The sequence below is a fragment of the Varanus komodoensis genome, unplaced genomic scaffold (genome assembly GCF_004798865.1).
Source record: "Varanus komodoensis strain SLA01 unplaced genomic scaffold, ASM479886v1 scaffold1, whole genome shotgun sequence".
Taxonomy (NCBI): Eukaryota; Metazoa; Chordata; class Lepidosauria; order Squamata; family Varanidae; genus Varanus; species Varanus komodoensis.
This window is the reverse complement of record NW_025335268.1, coordinates 38,479,665-38,495,750: the sequence shown is the minus strand read 5'-3', so window position 1 is coordinate 38,495,750 and position 16,086 is coordinate 38,479,665. Positions and strand designations below refer to the sequence as shown.

The following is a 16,086-nucleotide window of genomic DNA, read 5'->3' as shown; positions in this document are numbered from 1 at the left end:
TTTCATTTAAATGAAATGTTATTCTTTTTGCTGGGGCTGGAAGGTTTGTATCATCCAAGCTGAGTCTCCTTGAACATTTAATTCACAAATATCTATTCTGTTAAGAGTCCTGGCTTTGAGGAAATTACATATTCCTCAAAAAGGAGGCCAAAAAACAGAACTGGTATGGTTAAGGTATAAAAAGCTTAGGCATTGTATGGAAACATACAAAATGGACTATCGCCCAGTAAGTAATTTACTCATAAGTAGGCAATGAAGCTAAGATCTGCTTACCATGTGGCCTTGATACTCTATAAAATTTGCAAGATTATTAGCATGTTCTTTACATTTATCAGTGTAATGAGCACTACCTATTTGACACTCCATGGAAGGACACAAGGCCAAAATTGTGATAATCTCACATTTGAGTCCAAATCTTGGTGCATTCTGGATGCATTCTTGGAGCATTAGGAGATCCAGTCTCTCCTAATGTCCATTTTATATTAGTTAATTAGCCAGTTAGAACATAAATGTCTCCTACACAAGCTGTTCAAATGACTCTTTGTACAATGGCAGTAGATTTAAAAATGCTAAAAGGAGAATATGTGCAAACATCATGTCCATTGTGCAGAATGCCAAACCTATAGAAGCTACGGTACTAGGTGAAATACTGTACTGCAAAGGTGATACTGATGTTGCTCCAGTTTCAACATGTTTACTTTCAAAGAAAAGCTGTTTTCTCCAGTAAATGGGTAAGTTGAAATTAAATACAGTGGCATTCCACAATGCAGCTTTCCATCACCTGTGTCTTTCACATGTTTTGGGTATCATCTCCCATCAGCTCCAGTCAGCATGGCTAATAGTTATGTATGCCGGGGACTGCAGTCTGAAAAAGCTAGAGGCACTGTGCTGGGGAAGGCTACATATTAGAGCAAATCATTTTGCACTGTCTCACATTCTGCCTGCCATCAGCATGTATTAACCAAGGTTTGCGCCATAGCAAAGAAAGCACCAAAGCTAGCTTAGGTTCTTACCTGCCTCCACATCAAGTTAGATTTTCACTTGATCCTCAGTAACTGGGTTCAGACAACGTAACACGTACAGACTGAGTGTGGGTCATTGTACAACTCTGAGGTATGGCTGAAAGGTGGGTTATATGAACCTTATCAAGGAATAAATAAATCGTGGTGAATAACTACAGGTCCTATTGCCCTTGACCATTCTCTGCACTGGTTGGAGTTACTGCAACTGGAGTTCTACAACATCTGGAAGACCACTTTCTAGCCCTTTAAACTTGTTAAAATGACAACTTACAGTCCGATCCTATCCACTCATGTGGTTGATCTGATGTGAGGAGAGACGTGTGTCCCAACAGGTATGTTTGCTATGCCTGTTATCACAGTGGGTGTGGCAGCGAGAGAAGATACAGACCTAACAGGGCTCATGAGGCCAACAGCAGTCCTATAGTAGGACTGCTCATTAGGCAGTGCCTTCCCTCTTCCCAGCATCAATAGCTAGTCTGGCTTCAGCACAGAATGACCTGCCTCTACTAGTTCAAGATGCCTTTTGGTGCCTGGTGGGAGTCTTTAGTCCAACACCAAGACTTGCGCAGAGCTTGCAGTGCTGCACGTGACCAAGTTGCATTCATTCACCTCTGACTTGACAAAAATCACATCTCATTTTATATCATTTTTATTCTGTGAAATAATGTATAAAAACTTACAAACTGGAGAACATAACTAGACACAAAAAAGGATGATACTCAAATAAAACATGTATACAAGAGCAGAGCTCTTATCTGCCTCTCTCCCCCATCAAAACACTGCCTGCATTTCTGGTGAGATACTTCTTTACTGAAACTTTCTCACCAGTACAAATTATTCTTTTTTTAATATTACTTGTGAATACTCAGATATTTATATATTTAAAAGAAAGATAAAAATCAGCTTCTTGATTTTAAATTTGCAGACAGTACTGTCCAGGGCAAAAACTGAATGTACAATGTGTCCCCCTTATTTTTGCATACTTTGCCTGACTGGAGCTAAGGTAATGGAACATAAAGAACATACAGCTTCCCACTCAATGTTGCACTATTACTTGAAGACCAACCATGATATATTCTCATCATTCTTCTCCCTTCTGCTATATTACAAGAGGATGCTAGTAGTTAAATAGTATTTAAGACCAGACTCCCTTTTCCTTAATTCCTACGTGTTAATTAGATAAACTCAGATTAATAGTTTGATAAAAAAGCCAAAGTGTTTTTCTTCTTTCTCTGTCTCTAGAAAGGCTCACATCTGTTATCCCACATGTATAACACAGGGCTCAATATGTACAATTATTCTTAACTCTTGATTTCCTCCCTGTTTTGGCTGACAGTATGCATCATCCGTTTCCATTCAGAAGGATAAAAATGCATACACGCAGGATGAATTTAATTTACTTGTAAAAAGAATGATTTTGTCTGACATTAAAAATGCTTCAATTATTTAAAACTGGAAACCAGTTTGTTTGAGAAGGGTGCATATGTACGTTTACCTGCATTTACCTGACGCACATGTGTGTGTGCGCACACACATCTTTATCCATATAAAACGATTGCCATCACATTATTACTGATATTTTAGTAAAATCTGATCCTAAACACATTTGCTTGGAAGTTAAAGCCCTGCTGTTGCCAATGGGTTTGACTACCAAGGCAGTGTGCCTGGGATCACAGCCTTAGTTAATACATGCTTTGAATGGACATTTATGCCAATGAAGTTACCTGAAAAGAAACACTTGACAAAAATGTTGTGGATTAAAAAATATCCCTGGTTCATTAAGGGAATCGTTCAGCCTTTGTAAAATGACAGACACAGGTCATGAGATACATAACTATGAGATTTCTTTATCCTCAACTCCTCCTCCTCGAAAAGGTAATTTGATAGGTGGGGAAATAATTGTACTTCAAAAAACATTTGTTTGTTCCTTTTTCTCATCCTGCATCCTAATGCATTCAAGTATATGTTGAAACTGACTTAAAACATAGTTAGGGTGCAATCCTCTGGGTTGTGCCCTTGATGATTATGAGCCCCTGAACTTGGAGACTCTCCTCCCTGTTCTCCCACCCTGCATGGTGTTTTTTTTTTTTTTTGCTAGGCAGACTCTTAGCAAAAGAAAAAAGCTAGATGGACTTTCTAGCGACAGTGTTTTGGAAGGAAAGGGAAGGAGGCTGGCACAAGCTAGGGACAGGATCCAGCTTCTCAATTCTCCTCCGCTCCCACCAAAATGCCCCCTTCTGCTCTCTGAAGTTGAGTTCCCAACCTTGGTGGTCAGTCGGCATGTTTTTTCTGCACCAGCTGCAAAGGGAGGGGCTCAGATTTTAGATGCCCTCCTCCAAGGTCTCCAGCCTCTCATCTGGGAATCCGAACTACCCTACAGACCCACAAATACCAACCAGAGACCACAGGATTGCTCCCTCAGAGTCGGCTACAGATGCATTTTTAGCACTATTCATACCCTTTATTAATTTTATATTTTTGTTGGGAAAAGGGACAGCCAGACTTCTGTTCATGTCAGTGTAGTTATGGCTGAGAGGGAGGGCAGAAGGATAGGCTTAATGAAACTGAGTAAAACATTTTTTTAGCTTTTTTGTTTTTGTAAAAAAATGATACAAGTTTCACAATCAGTCTAACAACACTGCTTCTTGTTCTTTTTTGATAGAGTCTAAGACAGAGTGGTCACTCTCTGTGGTTTCAGCATCCCCACCACCTAGCAAAATGGATCTATCCTCTTCTAGATTAAAGACAGAGTTTTGACTTTGGCACGAATGCTTGACAACTTCATTAGGTGTGGAGAACGTTTTGTCACACAAGTTGCATTTATAAGGTTTGTTGGTCGGTACCAACATATTGTCCATTTGGTTGCCTTCTTCAAAAGTACAAAGCTCCAGAGTCTGCTTGTCCACCATAGTGTATGTGTCCATGCTTTGGTTTAGACATACATGTCTTGCAGCTTGATTGGCCCTGCAGAAACTTTTGTCGCAGGTGCTGCACTTGAAAGGTTTGCCAGTATGTATGTACATGTGCTCTCTCCAGTGGCTTTTCTGAATGAATTTCCGTCCACAAATGGAACATTCGTACTTCCGCCGTTTAACTTCCCTTTCTTGATCTGCCTGTTCCAAGTTGTCTATGTCAGCAATGTCAGAGGGCGGTGGTGTTTCCGCCTGCTGTTGTCCATCGATTATTGGTGAATCTGAGATCTGCTGCAGCTCACTATCACTGATCATTCCAGCCTCAGGCACTTCCATAGCATCTTTTTCAGCTGCATTATTACAAAGAGACAGGGGGAGGCTACTTTCTCCATGATGGCTGGATGTGAATGGCACTCCTGTGTGAATCTGGAGATGTTCACGCAAACTACTTCGTAAATTGAATCGTCGACCACAGAGGTGACAAGCATAGTACTTGGGGAAGCTTCCATTCTTCTTCATAATGCTTGGCTTAACATGTGCTATTGTGAGAGAAGCAGGCTGATCGTCTGAGGAAGAGGCTTCCATGTTGGTTTCATCACCCGGAGGAGAAGGATGCGAAGCAGCTGAAACCAGTTCTGGAGACAGCGAAGACTGCAGTGGGTCAGAAGCAGTCATGTTTGACTGGGGCACTTGTGGCAGAGTTGGTGGTGGCAACTGTGACAGCTGGGAGGCTTCATGCACCTGTTCTTGGTTTACTCTTGGTGGCTGTGGCCTTGGTTCTCGAGAAGGTTTGTCAGCAGCCGTGGCTGACTTCGTGGGATTTCTTGTCTGGTGGTCTGCAATCTGAATGCCATATAAGGAAGATGCCAGTGGAAAAACTTGCTCCGGATGTGCAAAATTTCCTTGACTGGCAAGGCTAGCCTCTTGAATTAGAGGGTATGCGTGCAGAAACTTTATCCCTTGCTCCAGTCGAACAGGATCAATGAGCTGAGGAGCCATCTTTCCAGTGTACATCAAATGCAGAAGATAGCTGAAAATATCTGGCTGTATATCAGTTGCCTTCAAACGCACACATTCACTGAAACAAATGGTAAAACAGTATTTAAGAACACTGCTAAACAATAGCATACTACTGCAGAATTACAATAATTTAAGAATACAAGGCTGCATTCCTATCCATAGTTACTAAGGAATAAGTCCCATTGACGTCACTGACTTAGTTTTTCACAAAGATGCATAGGACAGTGCTGCAAATGTAAATATTTAAGTAACTGTTATTGATTTTTATTTAAAAATGGATTAAATGTTGCTTTTGCTCTGGAAAAATAGCAGTCATTTCTGTTTGTATCTGAATTTTAGGCAACGCATAACAGTTAATTCCTGTAAAATCAGTTTCAAAGGAAGAAACTTACAGCAAACAGCTAAGAAAACCACAGGGACCACAACTGTATATATTCACTCGTAGTATAATACAGATCCTCATGCATCAGACTAAAGCCACAGATCTCCTGCATTTGGACAACTAAGCTGTATGTACTTGCCATTTGAACCCTTGGCTGTTGGCTGTGATGATATTAGGTTGGGCTCACATGCTCCAACCTCACAAATAAAGTTTACTTGATTATGGTATCCTCTTTACCCTTTAATACTCTCCAAGCTATACTGAACAACAGGAGTTCGGCACTTTCCATATGGTTTATTCATTGACAAAGAAAACCTTGAGAAGAGAGTAGATTTAAAATGTAAGATGCACCATGCTTAATGACTCTCCTTTACAAGCCAGATACTGAGAATTGTATCAGAAGTTCAATCTTTCCTCTCTTCAAAGGCTAACAAAAAATGGCATGTGCTTTCATGCAAAGTTTAGTGCTTCCAGCTGCAAAAATGGAACAGCAGAAAGGAAACATGGTCTGGAATTGCATGCTTCTGACAGTTACTGCCAGGACTGGAGATGGCACATTCGCAAGGGTGTTGAATTTTACATCTGTGTGATTGTCAGGTTTCAGTGCAAGCACCTATCAGTTAGGTTGCATGCTGTGAGAGGATGCTAATTTATTCCCAGGTAAATAACTTCAGGATAGTACTCACTGAATCGGATCCACCAACTAGATAGCAATGAAGTCCTCCAAATCTTAATGATAATTGGCTGAACTGACTTGTGGACTGAGCTAAAGATGACTTACTATGATACACAGAGCAAGTCACATCAGGCTGCCTTAATGCTCAATAATTCCTTCAGTTCACTTTACTCAACAAACTGTATATCTTTCCCTTTTTAACAGCTGAATAATTTGTTATTACCTGCTTTGATGAACAAACAACATCTTGAAGTAGTTGGAAAAAGCGGCAAGGACAGATTTGTGTGCCTTGAAGTAGACATCACCAATAGCAACAGTGCAGTCACATAGAAAACCAAACTCCCTCTGAGCGTTGAGCTGCTGCAGAAGAATAAGACCATGGTTGGCCAAATCCATCTTTTAAAATCTGTAAAATCAAATAAGCTTGATGAAGACAGATGTCCTTAAAGATAACTTGGCCACAGCACAACATAGTAACACTCTGTAGAGCATGTGATCCTCAGGCAGTAACAGGTCATGTCTACAGACTTTAGATAGTGCCAAGAGGTTGATTTGCTCCAAGCCATCATTGGATGGGGTACTTCAGATGCTCTTAGGCTCTAATCAGCCCCAACCTACATGATCAGTGATTTGGAAACTGTGGTACTGTAACATCTGGAGTGCCACAGGTTCCCCACCCCTGCAGTAGATGCAAGGAAAACTGAGTCTTGGATCAGAAAACAGATGTGTGCAAAACAGAACCCAGACAATAATGAAAAAGTGGAGAGTGAGTGAAACATTTACAGAATGAAGTATTATTATGATTATGATTATGATTATGATTATTATTTGCAAAGTCCCAAATATAATTGTAGAATTGTATGAAAGATCAGGATCTTTAAAACAAATGCAGGAATCCCTAAAATATATCCAAATGACTAGGCCTAAGTGCCCATAGAAATACTTTGCATTTTCTGAGCGCTGTTTGTCAGAATCTGACCCACTAGTGATTCCCAGTGACATCACAAGCCCATGCAAGAGTGTTTGCCAGCATGGGAAAGTGAATCAGGACTGAAGCAAACAGTGTGTGCTCTCTCCTCCCCTGTTTAGCATGTAACTTTTTTCATTTGAAAAATACACCTGGCTTCTGAGTTCACTGCTGTTCCAAAGTTACAGACCTGGAATACTAGGATATAAAACAATTGGGACCAGGTGTGTATACCATACCTATGATAAATTCACTCAAAAGTACAAAGGTTAATTCATTGGCTAGAATAACCAATTTTAATGAAATGCAAAAGGAATATCTTCAATCCTTTCCATGGAAACTAGGAATTATCGCAGTATCTGTAAACATTATGATGACTATAACTCTGAGAAGAAATTGTCACAAAACCCCTTTGTTACAATACTGAATGCACCACCGAGTCCTGGGAGGGTGTTGCAGGGAGAGTCAGAGAGGGCAGAGTTCCACTTCTGAGTTTGGAGAGAGCGGTGCACCCTCAGAAGGAGAGATCTGACTCTGGGATTCGATTGCTGGCCACCTCAAAGACATGAGCAAGCACAAAACAGAGGTGTGTTGAAGATGTGCCAAGAAGTGGAGAAAGAGAGGCTGTGGACCTGCAGGACACAGCACCTAACCACACTGCCCGACACACAGCGGCACTTCAGTTCACCTGAGGGAAACTCTGGGAATAGATTTCCCATCTGACTCTGCACAGCAATGTGGTGGCGCACAGACATTACGTATGTTAGCACCCATCAGCTTCAGACCACATGGGCAATGGCCTGGAATGATGGGAGTTGCAGTGCAAACTAACTGAAGATCACCGTGTTGGGGGAGGCTTGGGTAAAGGTGAAAGATGAAGGATCAGAGTCTCATTATTGTACATATGAGAATAGCAACACGCACCAGATTGCTTCCAAAACCTCAGTGATTTATTAGTACAAAAAATGGAGATTCTGCCCACCCCAACCAATCAGTGACCCTGCCTGAGCTGACGGAGGACATATTGTATGTGATGTTGGGATCCCACAGGCTGTTGGTTCTGGGGAATTTCAACATTTAGGCGGGGGGCACCTCCATGACAACCATGGCACTGTCCCAACATGTCGTCATTGCAACGTGTGTGTTGTGAGCCGGACCCTTCCCTTCTTTGACAGGGCGGATCTGTTTTGGTACTTCACAGCCAACGGGACAATGCAACTCTTACGTGCACTCCAGCAAACTGAATATACCTCTGCTCATGTAAAGAGTGTTAATGCCAACCTGGAAACTTCTCCCAAAGGCTTCCATTTCAGTAACGCTGCATGGTGAGGCCTGCACAAGCCCTTTGACTGCGTAGCCTGTCTCTCCAGGTGCCTCTTCAAGGGGTCAGGAACCAGGCAAGGCAACGGCTCTCCTTCCTGTCCTGGGACCCCCACCCCCCGCCCCCTTCACTTCCAAAACATGTCTGCTATCACAGTTGTCCTGGGAAACTTTGGGCCGCTACCTTGATGGAGGCCCCAAGGTTCCTTCCCCCCCCCCCGCCCTGCCTCATCGCCTCCTGCTTTGTGTCTTCTTCAGAACCTGATAATGCAGGCCTTGGAGAGTCAGCAAAGAGCGAGTGCCTGGCCTACTCGCTACAAGGTGTAGGAGGGCACAATCTAGTCCTGTTTTTTTCAGCTGAATATGGGGGTGGTGCTCTGCGGGTGTGAGACTTGGATCTAAGTCCCTTTGCCATAGCCAGATCACCACTTGCTGAAATTTAGACTGATGACATCTTTCCCCCTCTGTAAGGCAGGCACCTATTAAGATGGTCCACTTCCCAGAGGCTAATGTGTCTGGGTGATTTTCAGATGGCTCGGGGTGGGGGTGGGGGGGTTATTTAGTTGGTGCTCCTGCAAAAACCCTGGCTGAAGAACACAGGCACAATCACTCCTGAGCGCTCTGCTCTCTCTTGCTGGGTTCTCACAGCTCCATGGTATATCCAAGAGCAATGAAAGAAGGCAGGCTGAGTGCTGATGGAGAAAAACAGCTAGTGGGTGCAACCACATTTTATTTATTTATTTATTTATTTATTTGATTTATATCCTGCTTTTTGCTTACAACAAACTCAAAGCGGCTTACATACTTCTCCTCCTGTTCTCAGTCTTATCCCACAACCACCACCTTGTGAGGTCGGTTGGGATGAGTGTTTGTGACTTGCCCAGAGTCACTCAGATGGCTCCACGGCCAGGCAGGGACTAGAACTCTTATCCACCACACCACACTGGCTCAAACTCTTGCATGTGCCCACAGCCAGGCATTTTTAGGGGCAGTGAGGGCAGCAAAGAAACAATCTCTCACCGCCTCTATTCAGTCTTCGAGTTGCTGCCCAGTAGAGCTTTTAAGGGTCTACTACATGCCGGCCCCAAGGACGTCTTAGGCTCACTCTACTTCACTTGCTGGGCACTTCCAGGATATGATCTCTTGAGTCTGCCAAGACTTGCATCTGCTGAATCAAGTGAGGTACCCAGAGCACAGCCTGGTCCTGTTCTGTTGGATAAGTTCCAGTTAGTATGCAGCTCAAACATGTCGACTAAATGCTTGGGCAGGTTTGTACAGTCGCTTCTGTACTGGATCCTTCCCCTCCTGGCTTATAAAAGTCAGCAAAAAGGGAACAACAGAAAGGGACAATGCCTCCCTGCAAGGGGGCGCAGTGGTCCCATGACACCTGACAAAGCTGACAGTAAGACCAAAGCTGAGGAAATCCTCTCGACTTGGAAGATCTTAGTAATTTTAGGCTAATTTCTAATGTTTCTTTCCCAAGGAAGGTTGTTTTGTGGGTGGCAGCCAACCAGATCCAGGTGCCCTTTGATGAGATGGATTGCCTGGATCCATTTCAGACAGGCATGGAAACAATACTGGGGGCCCTCCATGAAGACCTTAGCGGGGGGGGGGGGGGGGGGAGGCTGTGGATATTCCTAGATCTCTTGGAGGCTTTCAGTACCATCAACCATGGTATCACTCCAGGGTGACACTTTGAATTGGGAGTGAGTGTTGCAGTGGTGCCACTCCTACCTTGAATAGCCGACTCCAGAAGGTGATGCTTGGGGAAATGTTTGCAACTCCCTGGATTCTCCAGAGGTTCCTAAGTGGTCTGTTTTGTCCTCCAGGTTAACAGCTACATGAAACAGCTGAGGGCGTGTTATCAAGAGTTTTGGACTGCATTGTCATCAGTATGCTGCTGACACTTTTTAGCATCAGGTGAGGCTGTGGATGTGTTAAACTGGTGCCTGATTTTGTATTTGGAAACATTTATGGTATTTTATTATATTGTTTTAAGAACTGTTGTAAACTATCTGAAGAGCTTCAGCTATTGGGTGGTATGAAAATAAAACAAAATTAACTAATAATATGGAGAAAACTCCATGCAGAAAAAAATTTGAGAAACAATGCAACTGAACTCAAACCTGTCTAGTGTTCCATGTAGGTCCAGAATTGTTTTGGCTTCTGACTGTGGAAGAAACAGATTTTTGGAATGGAAAAAATCTGGAAGTCTGAATGAGTTTTTTCACTCATTCAGATGTCTATTGCAAAATTAAAATGTCTTCCAGTTCATTCATATGGCATGCTCATGATGGCTTTGCTCTTAAATGTAGTATATAAAACAGGCAGAACCTTGTTGTTCCATTAACTTAGTAATATGAAACCATATGCTAAAGACCTTCCGTCTTGTGGGGCGCTGGGGCAACCTACCCCTCCTCACTTTCTGCACACTTGGCTGAACTTGAGAAAAGCTGTTTGTGCATGCACGTGTGCTACTGTTCAGACCAAAAGCACGTGTAAAAAATAACTAATGGGGGAAGCAGCTAACTTTTTCTGAGCAGGGACAAAAACCTGCAATCTTGTGTAACCTTACATGGATGCAAACACCTGTACGTAGAGGGACTCCTATTCTGACACAAACCTGCTTTTTAGATGCAATGCTTATCTGGCCCTTGGTGGGAGTAACACATTTTATCAAAATAAATGCTTCAATCATGCTTTTTCTTGTAAGAGAAAGGAAACACATATTCAAGTATGATGAAAAGAAGACTACTTTAAGAGCAGAATCCTATGCAAATTTAGAGAGAAAAGACCCTTAATTTGCAGTATGCTGGAAGCTGCTAACCTTTTTTCTGTCTAAACTGCTAAACTGTATAGGATCAACCCTTACAACTCTTAATTTGGTTAATAAAAATCATCAAAGATCTATGAATTTATATTTGTGAGAAAGGAGAAATAGTACAAAAGAGTCACAGATACTGTGGGTCAGCGGTCCTCAAACTTTTTCAATAGGGGGCCAGTTGGAAGGCTGCAGTAACCTTTGCAGGCCGGTGAGGTGGGGGTGCCTGGGGGCAAGGGCCCGTGAGGTGCCGTTGGGTACGTGCGAGGCGGAATCGGGTGGCGGCGGCTCGCTCGCTTGGAGATCTCCCAGTGAGTCCAAAACCATCTCCAAGAGAGCAAGCCACCACCTCCCCACCCCGCACTGCGAGGCAGCGGCAAGCGCGCATGTACAGGAGGCAGGCAACGGCGGCTTGCTCACTCAGAGATCATCTCCGAGCAAGCGAGCCACCACCTCCCCGCCCGCCCAGCAAGCATGCGTGCGGGCAGCGAACAGCAGCGCAGACCGGATGGATGGCCATGGTGGGCCGGATCCGTCCCGCAGGCCGTAGTTTGGGGACGCATGTTGTGGGTAATTGGCTCTAGGACATGGGTGGCCTTGTGCAGAAAGCCCATTCTTCAGGACAGCTGCTTCAATAAGGATGTCCTCTGCTTTGTCAGGTTTTAAGTGACCTGTGAAGCAAACCCATGACACATAGGCAGCATTTCAGGCTCCACATGACAATCTAGATCCCCAGCTCCAAGGCTGGAGACAGTGGCCCAACACTGAAGCTGAAAATCAGGGCTCCAGCCTTCATACCCCCTCCCCCACTGGCAGCCAAGAAGAAATGACCCATACTGGCTGTCCTCTGAGGTCAGGAATGCAACTTTGGAGAGGGGGAAAAGAAGGCATTCCAGTGAGTGGACAAAGGGAGGCAGGAGATGCTCTCTGGTTGTTCCCAAAACACTAGCTCTGGATCAGCAAAAAAGCCTGCATGTATCAGCTTTGGTGCTCCTCCTACTCTGCAAAGATGATCACACCCCACCTCAGTTCAGGGGTTGTCTGGCACTGCAGTAGGATTGCACCCCCTAAGTGGGCTGGAGCTCAAGTTTGGAAGAGGTTTTGTGATTGCCCTGCCCTGACCAGACTGTGGCTAGATGATGCAGAGGAGAAAGATCACAAGAGAGATGGGCAGAAGGGATAAAGAAAGCTAACTGGAATTAAGAGTTTAGTGAGGTTGGGAAAAGTGCCAAACAATGGGACCTCCTGTGGTGGTTGTATTCTCAGATTAAGCTTGGATTCCTGTACGAACGACTGGGTTTCATTGAAGATTACTTTCATAAAGTCTACTTCCCGATGGAGTTTACTTAAACCTGGAAAACTTAACTGATGTGGGTGGTGGCCGCTGGATGACACCCACTTCCTATACCATACATTCTCCCACTGGGGATGACACAGGGCAGGGAAAATATTTAGCTGACTGCTCCCCTCCCCTGATGTTTTTAGTTGACTGAGACTCGGAAAATCTGGCGATTCTGTAAAGCCACGTGTCCCCCTGTAATGGAATTGTGAATCAACCCTGTTTTTCCTTCAAGATCCTTGTTATTTGGGCATAAAATAAAAGCTGAAGGTCAATGTGACTGAGTGTGCCTGTATTTTCCATTCTACAGGTGTTGCCAAGAGAATAGGTACAACTGTAGAAGATCGAATAAAAGGGTCAAATGCGGCGGAGCCTGACTGCAAGCTGGCCGGGAGGAAGAGACTGGGACGGCTGCCGGCGGAGCCGAGGAACAGCGGCTTCCCGAAGCGGCGCGCAAGGGCGGGCGAGCGAGCTGCAGGAGACGTGCTCGCCCGAGGATCCCAGCAGGCGCGACGCGCTCATCGGCGCCAGCGAGACGAGCGGAGAGCAACAGCAGCCAATAGCGGTGGAGGACTGGAATCTTCCCTTCGCCCTCGTCCCCCGCTTCCCGTGGTGAATCACGCTGTGTCTGCGACAGCGGCGCTTCCTATTGGCTGCCTACGCGCCGGGGAGGGCAGGCGATGAGAGCCGCCGCGCGCCTCCGCCTCCGCCGCCGCCGCCGCCTCTCGCAGCCTGCGCTCGGCCCCGCCCCCTTCCCTCCGCAGGTGACGCGGGGCCGCCACGTGCGCGCACACGCAATGCACGGAGGGGGCGTGGCGTACGCAGGACGGACGGCGGCGCGAGGCGACGTAACCAGCGCGAGCGAGTAAGCTGAGGCGCCTAAGGCGCGCGAGAGACGGGATCCGCCGCTGTCGCCAGGGCCGCCTAGGCTGCTGAGGAGACGCAGACGGAGCCGCCCACCATCAACCCCCCCTTCCCTCTCTCCCCTCCCTTTCCCGCTCCGCGCGGCTGCCTCAGCGCCCGCCCCTCCCCCTTCCTCCTAGGCCGGGCTGTTGCTGCCGCTGGTGAGAGAAAAAAGGGAAAAGGCCGCGACGCAGCTTGGCGAGTGCGAGGAAGGGAGGGACGGAAACCCGGCGCGAGGGCGGGCGGGCAGGCGTTAAGGAGCGAACCGAGCCGAGCCCAGATCAGGCCAACTCCCTCCAGGGCTGGCGAGAGTGGCTTTCCCCCTCCAGTCCCGACCCGGCGATCTTCCCACCTCCCCGGGGCTGCAGCCTCAGCTTCCTTTCCAGCCACCATCCCTAGGCCCCAGCCGGTTAGACGGGAAGCCCCTTCTGAGGCTCGGGGCGCCCTCTTCCTTTCCTCCGGGACCCGACCCGGCCTAGCCCGACCGCCAGCACAATGGCGGGGGGAGGCACCGTGGCCTCCCGCCGCCACACACCTTCCCTCCCTCTCTGCCCGTCTCGGGAATGAGGGGGTGGGCATACCGCGCTCACCTGGCTCGCGCTCTCGGAGGCCCCCGCCGTCTCCGCGCGCCCAGCAGCAGCAGCAGCCGCGCCAACAACGGAGTCAGCGCGGCGGCGGCGGCGGCGGAGGCTTTTCCTGTCCGGTTACGTTAGGGTCACATGACCGAGAGCGGAGCAGAGAGGCTGTAGCGAAGAGCCCCCGCCGGGGAGAGACAGAGAGGAGGGGGGAGGGGAGGCGGCGACGAGAGCTGTGGCGGCAACAGCAGCAGGAGCCACCCCTCCCCCCTCGCCTCCTTCCCCGCCCGCCCGCACGCTCGCCTGCCTGGCTTTGCCTGTCTTTGCGCGCGCCGCCTTCAGCGGGCGGCATGCAGGCCGCACCGGCGGGGCTCGGCACTCGCGCGCGCTCTCCCTGCCACGGCGGTGGGCGCAGAAGGGAGCGGGGCCCGCGGGTGTGTGGCTCCTTGGGATAGAATCCATTGACACCGGCGTACGGAAGCGTGAATGTGATCTTCAGCCCTTCTCTCTGTTCAGTATTTTCCTTTTCGGTAGAGGGAGGGAATCGCCACGAGGTGGCCAAAACAAAAACTATGTACACTTAGGCAGCGGTCCGGTGCAGAAATTCCAGTGAGTATCTGCCACTGAAGTAAGTGAAGCTTGCTTCTGAGTGGACATGAATAATATTGAACTACTTGTTGGAAGAGGGGAGAAGGGGAAGCAGTGCTATTCAAGGCTAATCTATCGTACTATTTTAATGGCTTTTGAAAAGGAGCAAACTAACCAATTTACATTTGCATATTTCTAAAATACACTTTGATAGATTGTAAATGATAACAAACCTTACATTGTGGGAAGAGTTGAAAATAGGATCACTTTTTAAGATAAGCAGTAGCACTTTTATTAACTTGCAAGTTGAGTAGCAAGCCACTGTTGGTAATACAGGTAGGACACATTCAATCTACAGTTACAAACACTTGGCTATTGTCGAAGTTATTGGTGTTTTCATGTGCCTAAAGTTTGGATGAAGGGTAGCCACATAACTGTGGACCTAAATGATTACTTTTGTGCAATCATTTTCGGAACAGAAGTGTTGTAATAGTAGAAATGCAATAAAATCATTTTTTTCTAGACTTTTTAAAAAGTCGGGTGGCATACCACAAAAGTATAAACTTACTCTGTAAATGTGGTGTCATCTGCACTTCTACTGGAAGTGTTTTGAATAATAGGCCATGCATCTGATGTTAGAAATATTACTCAAATAATCGCAGTATCCCAGTATGTGTTTGCTTAGAAAAATCCCATTCACATTTGTGGGAGTTGGTAAGTTTGTATAGGATTGCTGATATAATGGATGTATCTCATAAAGATATTTTGTAGCTTGTATTCTGGATACTACTAAATTACTGTCTCTGTATTAGTCTTCTTATTTCCTGTTGAGGTTGAGGCAGGTTATTTCTGTACTTGGCTTCGTTATTTGTGGCTATGCAAGTTTTTTTTTTTTTTTGGTTAAAATTCAAGCATCTGCATTTACTCTGCTATTTTATGTATGAAAATTATCCTATTTTAATGATAAAGCAAAATTTATATATATTTTGCTTACAATGCAATCACGTGCATGTCTGTTCAAATGTAAAACCCTTTTAATAAGTCGCTCAAAGCTGTGTGGACTGTTTGCACTCTTGGATTTTTTCAAATAGACCTTTGTTGTAAATAAAATGAACTGGTTTTGTTATGACTTTATTTATTGACTGCTAGTAGATTGTTACAAAGCATTAAATTAGGGATATTTTCTTTGTTGAAAAATGTAAGGAGTCCCTTGAATGAATATGTTATGAAGTGTCACCAGTAGATCTGCAAACCTGTTTATTCTTTGCACTGGCTTCGTTCCACCGGCTTCATTATAAATATGAATCTGAAGAGGTTTAAGTTCTTTACTCTGAATGTATTGGACTTTAATGTTTTTATATGTAGTACAACTTTCACCAAGGTGGTTTCCTTTACATATGTATAGCTGTAGATTCCACCATCCCCAGTCATGTGGGCACTGACCAAGTAGCTAGGAATTATGGGAGCTGTCTTCCTGTACCTCATTAGGCAGCCACCTTGGAGAAGCCTCATATAGTTAAAGGCTCAGGTAGAATTCTAATGTCCCTAATATAGTTTCAGT

The 16,086-nt window shown here is 45.7% G+C and overlaps 2 protein-coding genes across 2 annotated transcripts in view; one reads left to right on the top strand and one right to left on the bottom strand.

The window, feature by feature from the left end:
* Positions 1–1,655: 1,655 nt before the first annotated feature.
* On the bottom strand, positions 1,656–14,062 carry ZBTB2 (zinc finger and BTB domain containing 2). The gene is made up of 3 exons (XM_044422710.1): positions 13,953–14,062; positions 6,236–6,418; positions 1,656–5,012 (listed from the first exon to the last, which is right to left on the bottom strand). Exons 2-3 carry the CDS (start codon positions 6,406–6,408, stop codon positions 3,647–3,649), a joined length of 1,539 nt encoding a protein of 512 aa, XP_044278645.1. The 5' UTR covers positions 6,409–6,418; positions 13,953–14,062; the 3' UTR covers positions 1,656–3,646.
* Positions 13,450–16,086, top strand: part of ARMT1 (acidic residue methyltransferase 1) — a 57,182-nt gene continuing 54,545 nt past the window's right edge. The window contains exon 1 of the mRNA XM_044422777.1: positions 13,450–13,523. The gene's annotated coding sequence lies outside the window, so the exon portion shown is untranslated. The remainder of the gene's footprint in view (positions 13,524–16,086) is intronic.

What these genes read in the sequence shown, in the direction of transcription:
- ZBTB2 (XM_044422710.1), bottom strand. Translation starts at nt 6,408, where the DNA reads ATGGATTTGGCCAACCATGGTCTTATTCTTCTGCAGCAGCTCAACGCT. An exon ending in TTGTTTGTTCATCAAAGCAG is followed by an intron (nt 5,013 to 6,235) that starts GTAATAACAAAT and finishes CATTTGTTTCAG; the next exon opens with TGAATGTGTGCGTTTGAAGG.